This window comes from Diceros bicornis, chromosome 12 (genome assembly GCF_020826845.1).
Source record: "Diceros bicornis minor isolate mBicDic1 chromosome 12, mDicBic1.mat.cur, whole genome shotgun sequence".
Taxonomy (NCBI): domain Eukaryota; kingdom Metazoa; phylum Chordata; class Mammalia; order Perissodactyla; family Rhinocerotidae; genus Diceros; species Diceros bicornis.
In genome coordinates this window covers 14,085,311-14,096,011 of record NC_080751.1, presented here as the reverse complement: position 1 = coordinate 14,096,011, position 10,701 = coordinate 14,085,311, and the positions used below count along the sequence as shown (strand labels likewise).

The 10,701-nt window shown below is 39.4% G+C and overlaps 1 protein-coding gene across 1 annotated transcript; it reads left to right on the top strand.

Annotated features, from left to right (window-relative positions):
- Positions 1 to 274: 274 nt before the first annotated feature.
- On the top strand, positions 275 to 10,417 carry POLE4 (DNA polymerase epsilon 4, accessory subunit). Its single transcript, XM_058550839.1, has 4 exons — positions 275 to 484; positions 973 to 1,057; positions 1,729 to 1,770; positions 8,528 to 10,417. Exons 1-4 carry the CDS (start codon positions 275 to 277, stop codon positions 8,539 to 8,541), a joined length of 351 nt encoding a protein of 116 aa, XP_058406822.1. The 3' UTR covers positions 8,542 to 10,417.
- The last annotated feature ends 284 nt before the right edge of the window (positions 10,418 to 10,701 follow it).

The window sequence follows — 10,701 nt, the reverse complement described above, 5'->3', positions numbered from 1 at the left end:
TTCACCAACTAAGAGGCGCTGCCTGGGCTCCGCTAGGCCGGGAGAGTCACCAGGCACGACAAGCGAGGCCTTTAGAGCCCAGCAGCGGCGACCGCGCACGGAGAGAAAACAGCCCGGCGCCCAGCCCCCGCCCACCATGGTCCCGGGAGCGCCCCGCCACGTGACGGGCGGAGCCACGCGAGCACAGGGGCGTGGCCTCCATGCGCGCGGGAAAGGGGCCGGCGCCGCCTGCGCGCGCACAGTCGGCGGCCGCGCGCAGCACGCTCGGGGCCGGATGGCGGCGGCGGCGGCTGGAAGCGGGACGCCCCGGGAGGAGGAGGGGCCCGGTGCGGAGGCAGCGGCCCCGCCGCCCCAGGCCCCGACGAGTGCGCCCGGGGCTCGTCTGTCGAGGCTGCCTCTGGCGCGAGTGAAGGCCTTGGTGAAGGCGGACCCCGACGTGACGCTCGCGGGACAGGAAGCCATCTTCATTCTGGCGCGAGCCGCGGTGCGGCGGGAGCGCGAGGGACACGGAGGGCGGGGCCTCGGGTCGTCAGAGGGGCGGGACTTAGCGGCGTCTTGGGCCGGATTTGGGGAGGGCGGGGTGTGCTGAGGACAGGGAGGGGAAGGAGCTGCTGGGGCCGCATTCTGAGATGTGAGTGGAGGGAGGGAAGACGGGAAAAGGGTCACATACCGTGGTTGTGTTGGTTTGTTGACATACCTGCGTCTTCATGAGGGCCTGGACAGCGACTTTAATTTGCATCTCCAGTGTCTAACACAGAACTTGTAGGAGTCTCAAATGAATGAGTGGGTTGAATTTACAAGTGAGGGAGGAAGGGGAATAGGCCTTCATGAAGTCCAGGACAACCTTCAGCGTCCTGAGAACCTCCCCATGCGTCTGAGCCCCCTTTCATCCCTCTCCCTCTCCTCAAGCAGGAGCACTCACCAGAATTGTGCTAGAACCCATGGGTACAACTCTCCTTGTTTGCTTCACAGGAACTGTTCGTGGAGACCATTGCAAAAGATGCCTACTGCTGTGCTCAACAAGGGAAGAGGAAAACCCTGCAGAGGAGAGATTTGGGTAGAGTGTCACAGTGGTATCTTGAATCTGGGGGCAGACAAGGGAGGGCTGGGCCAGGCTTTCTGTTTCACTGGTTGAGAAGGCATCACTGCAAAAAGAGAGGTGCCGCAGGGTCTTTCTATCATGTGTTCTGTTGGACTGCCACAGTGCCAGAAAGCCCCACTTTTAGAATCTATATACTTTGGGTGGCTGGAGAGGTGCGGGTTGGAGAACAAAAGGAGTCTAGGTGTTGCTAAAGCTAACTAGACCCCTTTATACCCTCTGCCATATTGTACCAGGCTTGACGTTTCTTTTTCCCCTGGAAACTGAGGGTTTGATTTCTGACTCTTCTTTCTAGTTGGTGACCCTCGCACATGTGTAAACTTGCATATACTGTCATCTTACTGCCCTGCTACATTGCCAAACTCTTCTCTGATGACTTTCAGAGCAAAGAAGTTCCCCCGCACTGAACAGTATTTACCCATGCTTTTCTTGCTCTTGTGGAGAGACAGCTGATATGTAAGACTTGGAGGTGGAGTAGGAATGAGTCTCAAGACAGCAAAGAACAAATTTTATAAATGCCCTCATTTGCATAAAGCCTCATGTCCTTCACTGTGTGGGTTGTACTTTTTTAAGGGGCTGATGTCCAAATGACCAGAGTTGGTCAGATGTCCCTTTATCTTGTGTTTCAGATAATGCAATAGAAGCTGTGGATGAATTTGCTTTTCTGGAAGGTGAGTTCTCTGTCAATGGGTAATCATTTCCACCTGTCCTTCCATGCTAATGATCTGAGTTCAAAACCTTATAAAACTGGTGAGATTTAGCAATTTTAATTCTAATTCCCTTTGGAATTAGAACTGTTTCCTGAATATTGCTATCCGTACAAAATGGAAGAGAATATAAAGATCCCAGTGGAGTTAGGTGGACTCAGAAGTTCGCTTGCTACTTTGATTTCCATCTCTAGATACGTCTCCTTCCCTCATCATAATGCTAGAGATCAGAAACAGTTGCTAACATTTAAAGGGTTGCTTCTGTTCCTTTTTCTTCTTTAACAATCTGTGTAAAGTGATGATTTTGTTGCAGTGAGATTCTGTATTTTCCTGTATCTGTTTGTTCTTAGGAATTTTGGATTAGCTCATGTGCTAACTAAATCTTGTCATTGAAATAGAAAATATTTGAAATACCTCATCTGATCTACCTTCTCTTTCCTAAATCTGATCAGCTTACTCCTCTGTATGCATATTCTGGTTGAATAGTTGTGTGAAAGCCGTGCACCTTCAGTTCATTCTCATCTGTACCATACCTGCCTCTGGTATACTGTGGCGTAGCTTTACCATACCGTACCAGAGTGTTCTCATTACTTCCTTCAAGCCTCGTTGGCTGTTTTTACTCCTTTGTTCTGCGTCTGTACATCAACCTAGGCCTCTGGCCTTTTTGATATATTCTTTTAAATGTTTTTTAAGATACATTCCCATGGTCAGCTTCAAACCTAGATTATTGACTATTCTCTTAATTTGTAGATCTTTTTTAAGCCTTTTTTTCTGTTTACTCATTTTTCTTAAAAATAACTTGTTAGCTGCCTACCTAAGGCGAGCAACTTCTTGTGACTGACTTCCTGTCAGTTCCCCAATCAAAAATGTTTAGGGGCTACTTTACCTGTTCATTTTTAGTTACCAGCTTTTCAAAGAGGTGAGCGATATGATCAAATTCGTACTTTAAAGATGTAACACCACCGACCTGTGGATAATAAGTTGGAGGGTGTCGGGAATAGAAATGGAGAGACCTTATGCAGTTTCCCAGTCTAGCCTCTACCACGGCACGGTGCTTAGCTTGGATTTTTAATACATTGCCATTTATTGAGTGGTGGGTGTGTTCATTTTCACCTTCCGATCCAATAATCTCAGTAATTGAATCCCTCTACTCTGCTGTACATTAGTAGATCTGAGTTTTGGCCATTTTAGACCTTGTGGATTCAATCAGTATATATTATTTTCTACCTGGTAAAATAAATGTTTTATATCCGTAGATGTGTATGTTCTAAATAGAAAATTATGATTTTTTCTTTTTTAGTCAAGGCAATATATATTCATGCTTAAAAAATCAAATAGTTACCTAATGGCTTATAATGAAATGCAGCTGCTGCCTCTCACCCTTTTGTTGTTTCTGTTTTTAGCTTTTCAGGTGATTACTTAGATATTTCTAAATATTATGCTTTGTCTTTGATTTATTAACTGTGGATGTTATCTGTTGACTTCCTGCTATGATCAGTAGACATTTGGCTAACCTATACTACCCCATAAATCCCTTCCCTCCTTTCTGATTTTTCATAGTTTCATCATTATTTTTAGTTCCTTTGTTACCTTTTCAGTTTACGTAACATACTAAAATATCTATTTTTTTTGTTTATTCCCCACTTTGTGAGATATGACTATTGGTGCACCTATCCTTTCCCATTTTTAGCCCACTTCTAGCTGTCACTTTGTGTCATCTATACTTGTACTTTGACATTGTCGAGGCTGATAACATATCTTCTTATCGTAATTAAATCTTCTGTGCTTTATCTGTAGGTTGAGTGTGGAAGTTGAAAAACAGTACTGTGAACAGTCCTTTTCTACCCTCTCTGTCTTTTAATCCCCTACAGGTCCCCTCCCTGCCGGCAACTCTTATTAGTCTCTTGTGTAATCTTTTATGCAAATATGTTTATATATGTATATTTATATTTTTAAGCCTTCCCTTATGAAATGTAACACAAAGAAAAAATGTGAAGTCAATAAATAATAAAATGAACACCATTGTAACCACCAACTAGGCCAAGAGGTAGAATACTGTCAGCCCCCAGAAGCCCCATATATATTCCTTCTTGGTCATAAGTCTTTCCACCGCTTTCCTGACATAACTGTATCCTGACTTTTTGGTAATTACTTCCTTGATTTTTCTTTATAGTTTTACCACATAAGCATGTATTCCTAAATACTAGGATTTAGTCAAATTGCAAATGCTGCATCATTGTTTATAAGAGAGATTGGCATTTTTTTTTCATATTGAATGTGAGCCTCATACAAATTAGTTGGAGAGTGTACCCTTTTTATCTGTTCTCTGGAAAACTTTGTAAGATGGGAATTATTTCTTTGAATGTTTGGTGAAATTCATCAATGAAGCCATCTGGGCCTGGAATTTTCTTTGTGGGAATATTTTTATTGATTCAGTTTTTTGAATGTTTCTGGGACTATTCTGGTTTTATTTTCTTGAGACATTTTTCCCCCCAAAGAGTTATAGTTTTTGTAAGAATTTGTGTTTTATCTAAATTTATTGACATAAAGTTTTTCACAGTATTCTCTTATTATCTTTGTAATGTAAATAAGATATTTATTGATGTCCTCTTTTTATTCTTGGTATTATCAGAGCCTTTTCTCTTTTTCCTTGATCACTTTCACTAGAGGTTTGTCCCTTAGGCTTTTCAAAGACGTAACCTTTGGTTTTGTTGATTCTTTCTAATATATTTTTGTCTCATATTTCATTAGTTTCTGGGCTTTATTATTTGCTCTTTTTAAATTTTTTTGCATTTAATTTGCTGCTCTTTTCTAATTTCCTGAGATGGATCTTTTGTTCATTAATTTTTAGCTTTATACATTTAAGTTATAAATTTCCTGCTACATACTGCTTTAGCTGTGTCGTACAAGTTTTAATAGGTAGTATTTTCATCATCATTTGGTTTGAAATATTTTTAAGTGCTTTTTTTTTGGCCTGTGGATTATTTAGATGACTATTTCTTAATTCCCAAAAATATGGGAATTTTTTAGTTATCTTTGTTGTTAATGATAATTGTATTGTGTTCAGAAAATGTACTCTATTATTTCTGTCCATTGGAATATATGAAACTGGCTTTATGGCTCAGCGTGTATGGTCAACCTTGTGAACATTGTGTGTGTGTTTGAAGAAAAGTGTGTTCTGTAGTTGTTGGGTGCAATGTCAAGTTTGGTTATTGTGTAGTTCAGATTGTCTCTGTTCTTAATGAATTTCTTTTGTCTGCTTCTTTTGTTGATTCTTGAGAGTTATGTGTTAAAGTCTTCTACTATGAATGCAGACTATTTCTACTTATATTTCTGGGTCTATTTTTTCTTTATATGAGCCCATGTGATTAGCTGTATATAAATTTAATATTGTTATATATTGTTGGTGATTGAGACTTTTATAAGTTAACCATTGTTACTTCTAGTAGTGCTTTTTGCCTTAAAGTCTATTTTGTCTAATATTGTTAAAACTTAGCAGCTTTCTTTTGTTAGTATTTGCATGGTATGTATTTTTCATCATTTTATTTTTACCTTTCCATAGCTTTGTAAACAGTATATAATTGGATTATTTTTTAAAATTCAGGTTGACTGTCTTTAACAGGAGCACTTAGTTCATTTAAGTTTAATATAATTAGTGATACATATGGGTTTAAATCTACCATCTTATTTTGTGCTTTCTGTTTATCTTGCCTGTTTTATGTTTTATCTTTTTCTTTCCATTTTTTGCCCTTTTTTTGAGTATAACTTATTCTATTTTTTCCTCTATCAGTTTGGAAGTTATACATCTCTTCTTTTATTGTTACTCTGCCAGTTACTACATGCATCCGTAATTTATCAGAGCCTAATGTTAGTACCTTCCCCCTCATCCTGAGCAAAATGGAGTTTTAGAGTCCATTAATTCTAAGTTCCTCATCCCCCACTCATGCTGTTATCGTCAAGTATTTTTGTTTCGTCTTCATCAATCCACAAAAGGCATTATTATTGCTATATTATAAAGGCAAATGATATATGAATTTATCCATGTATTTATACTGTCTTTGCTCTTTTTATATTTCTTCTCCTCCATTTGTGATTATTTTCTTTCTTTCTGAAGTAAATCCTTTAGAACTTCCTTTAATATGGGTCTGCTGGTAGCTGACTCTTCTGGTTTTTTTTTTTTGGTGTGAAAAAGCCTTGATTTTACTTTCGTTGTTGAAGGACATTTTGCTGAATATAGAAGTCTGGATGGGAAGTTACTTCTTTTAGCATGTTGAAGCTGTCCTTTTGCTGTTTTTCAGCTTTCATTGTTTATGTTGAGAAATCAGTCTGTTAATCTTTTGAAGCTAATTTGTCCTTTTTTTTCTGTCTGCTTTTAAGATCTTCTCTTTGTCTTTGATTTTTCTATAATTTCACTCTGTGGTATCTAGGTCTAATTTCCCTTTTTGTAGTCTGCTTAGGCTTCTTAAATCTATGGATCGATGTCTTTCATCTGTCCTGGAGAAGTCTCAGCCAGTATCTTTTCAGATATTCGCTGTTTTGTTCTTTCTCCTTTCTGTCTGGGATTCCTGTTAAACATATGTTAAAACTCAACCATAATTTTGCCTCTTTTTGGTGCATTCTATGTAATTTTTCTGACCTGAAGAGAGAATTATTAATTCTCTGTTCAGTGGTTTTGTCTCCTTTAAACTTTTCTATTGATTTCTTAGTTTTAGTTTTTGTATTTTCAAGTTCTGTGAATTCTATTTAGTTATTTTCAGATCTCTTTTGTCACTTTTTATTGTTTGTACTTGTTGCAAATGTTTTGAAGCTTGTCTTTTATTTCTTTAAACATAGAAAGTACAATTGTGTAATGGTCTGTGTCTAATCTAATATCCAAAGCCTTTTGAGGCTGGTTTATTTTATTTTATTTTTCTGTCTATTTCTGTTGGTAATGTCTCATGGTCTTTTCCCCTGTATGCCTAGTTATCTTGGTATACTGGTCATTGTACTTGAGAAAATTATTTGTTGGATAATTTGAGGCCTGTATGATGAAACCTTTCTCCAAAGAAGATTTTCATTTGCTTCTGCAAGGCACCTGGTGGCATGTATCAGTGCAGGACCTCCTTTCCAAATCCAAGACTTGAGGATTCTTTGATCACCGTGGTGATGTGAACCCTGACTACAGGCCGTTGAGGAGGCTCACTTAATTCTAGTCCAGCCTTACTCTGAGGGTGTAGCCTTTTGGGACTCCAGCTTTTAAAAAGGGAGCGGTTATCAGACTTTCCCATTTGAGCAGACTCTCAGATTTGACTCTGGATTTTCTCAGCCTATGAAAATCACAGCACAGTTGCTCAGCTCTATCTTTTGGTTTGGCAAATGCCCTCAGGGCAAAAGCAGTTTTGGAAGCTGGATTTTCTTTGTGTTCTTTCCTTCTCTAGATTTTGAGTTTGCCTGTTCTTGATGCCTTTTCAATGTCTGAAGGATTTTCTTTTAAAAAATATTTTAATCATCTTTATCAGTTGGTCTCAGCAGTAATTTGCCATTATCAAAAACAGAGGCTGTTTTTTTAAAAAAAATTAGAGATATTTTTGCTTTGTTTTCTTATGTGTTCTTTTCCATGGATTATCTGTTTTATTCTAGGTATTTTTCGTATTTATTTATCTATTTAAATAAATTTTAATCTTTCACTATGTAGGCTTTCTTCAAGTGCCTGGTAATTTTCATTCTATTTAAGAATGAAAGAATAAGAAGACTGTTTGGAAGCCGTATATGTGTGTGTATGAGAGGGTGGCGTTTGTCTACAGTTTTACTTTGGAGTGGGCAGGAGTGGGGCCAGATGTTATGCTGTGGGCCTCTGAGGCCAGAATGCAGAAAGCTGTACTGTGGGGAGCTGGTATTTTCAGAAGCTGCTCTACTTCTCCAGGTGATTCATTTAGTTCTTTAGAAGAGAGCCCTCTGATTTTGTTTTCTAGTTAGGTTTAAATGCTGGTTTTCTGGCAGTGCTGCATGCAGGGAGGGTTGTGGGGAGATGGGGCCAGCCGTTTTTCATGTCGACCCTGGAGTCATTAACCTGTTTTAGTCTTGTGTCTCTTTCTGTCATTCCCAGTGTCTGGGTTGGAGCCTCCCCATGAGTGTTCTAGGCAGATGGGCTCCCACCTCTGCTGCAACCCCCTCTGTGTTCATTCTAGGCTCATTTTCCTCTGCTCTATTTATAAACATACTTCTGTCAGATTTCTATTATTCAGCTTTTTGTTGAAATCTCTTGACTGCTGATGGGCCCCCGTTCTTTGTTGTAGATTTATACCTTTTTTAAATGTTTTTTCCTTTTGAATGGAATCTTGGATGGGAGGGCATACAAACTTGTGGGCTCAGTCTACCATCTTGAAATGGAACTTTCTGAAAAGATTATAAACTCTTTGCTGAGAACTTACCTCATTTATTTTGTATCACTCACCCCCTGCATGGACTCCACAAATGCTCATTAACCAACACAACTTCTTAGCCCTTTTCCCACCTCTAATTCTAACTCTCCAGACCAGTATTCTTAATTCCCAACTGCCCACCCCCTGTAATGATGTGTTTTGCCCCAAGGATCTTTTGGATCAATATTCTTCCAAATGAGTATTTTGCTCTTAGAGAACTACCAGTACCAGAGCAGGTTCCACTTTAACTTTGCCCAACTTGTTACACTCATCCGGCTCTAGAGGCACCTTGCTTTACTCATTGCTCTTTGTGTTGTTAGGTACTTTGGATTGATTGCTGAGCCGGGCAGTTTTGTGAGCCTTCACCTGCATCCTTCAGCTAGTCCATCTGCAGGCCTCAGCTTTGAAGAACAGAGTCTTTGGAATATTGCACTTTCACACTTTCCTGTTCTACCTTCTGCCAAGCCGGGATAAGCAGACATCTCACCTGTTAGCTTTTTCTACAAGATCTTCCACTACTTGTGTCTTCCGTTTCTGGCCTGGATGCAGCTGCTGCTGCTTGGGGCAGAGATAAAGAAAATGATTTGTGTAGGTTGCTTAATGAATGATAAGGACCAGAATAAAGGTCTTTGATCAACTTCAACTTAGTGTGTTGTATAATCTTGCCTTTGTTTTGGCCCCCTTGACTGGAGAGCCCCATGCCCAGTCACAGACCCTTCTGATCTTCCCTGCCAGCCATTGTAAACTTCAGTCTTTCATTTATTTGTTCATTTTTTTCCAGCATGTTACCAGATTGTGGTTCCACAATTTACAGGATGCCATTTAAAGTCTCGAAAGTTCAAATAAACGTGATCCTAGATTTAAAACCAATGAAAAATTTTTAATGGCTTTATCGAGAGATAATTCACATACCGTACTATTTACCCACTTAAAGTGTACGTTTCAGTAGTTTTTAGTATAGTCACAGATATGTGCAACTATCGCTGCTGTCTATTTTAGAACATTATTAATGGAATCATATATTATGTGGTGTTTTTTGTCTGGCTTCTTTCACTTAGATAATGTTTTCAAGGTTTATCTGTTATAGCATGTATCAGTACCAATTCCTTTATTTTTATTTTTTAAATTGTGGCAAAATGTAGATAACATAAAGTTTACCATTTTAACCATTTCTAAGTGTACAGTACTGTGGCATTAAATACATTCATATTGTTGTGTAACCATCTACATCATCCACCTCCAGAACATTTTCCATCTTCTTAAACTGAAACTGTACCCATTAAACAGTAACTCCCCATTCTCCCCTCCCCCAGGTCCTGCCTAAATTTTGGTTTTTGAGGGAAGGCGTGGGTCACATGGCAGGAAAGAGGCTTAGAAAGCAGTTGTTGAGGAAAGCAGCAGGAAGCCTCAGTCAGTGGGTCTTAAGTATTTTTGGATCATGGATTGAAGATAGAAAGTCTACAGATCTCCCTAGAAAAATGTACAGATGCTCAGTCCTGTAATGCTTTATAAATAAGCTTTCTTTTAGAATAATACTGATTTGCAGAAAAGTACATTGCAAAGATAGTACAGAGTTCTTATATACCCCTCACCTGTTCCCCTTAACGTCTTACATTGACAGGTACATTTGTCAAAACTAAGAAACTGATGTTTATATGTTGCTGTTAACTAAACTCCGGACTTTATTTGGATTTCTCCAATTTTCCCATTAATACCCTTGTTCTGTTCTAAGATCCAATCTAGAATGTTACATTGCATTTACTTCTCACATCTCCCCAGTCTCCTTTTCTCTGTGACAATTTCTCAGTCTTTCCTCATTTTTTGTGACCTTGACAGCCTTCAGTAGCATGGGGGGGGTATCTATAGAATGTACCCAACATGGGTTTGTATTTTTCTCATGATTAGTAGGTCTCATAACTTTGTACATAATTTCGGGGATTACACAGACTCCCGAGGGCCTTCCATGGGCCTCCTAGTATTGCAAAGGGGACTTTCAAAGGGCATGCTGGACTTTTTCCAAGATAAACTCAAATTAGAGGTTGCAGCCCATTAGTGGGACATGGAATCAATGTAGTATGTTGCCACTGGCATTTTTAAATTATATATTAAAAGCATCAAGAGTGTTGAGTAAAGAGTGTTAATTTTTCTTTCATTTATATGTGTGTGCACCAGGTCGTTGTGTAAAATCTATGTGCTGGGTAGAATTTTGGCCCCCATGACTTTTGCCCCTTTGCCTGTGAATATGTTATGTTACATGGCAAAAGGGTTGTTGCAGATGTAATTAAGGTTACTAATCAGTTGACTTTAAAGTAGATTATCTTGGATTACCTGGGCATGTCCAAAGTAATCACATGAACCTTAAAAGCAGAGCTTTCTCCTGGCTGAGGGTAGAAGAGGAAGTTACAGAGATGTGGCAGAAGAGGATGTCAGAAAGATTCAAAGCATGTAAAGGACTTGACCTGTTGTTGCTGGCTTTGAAGATGGAGAGGGCCAC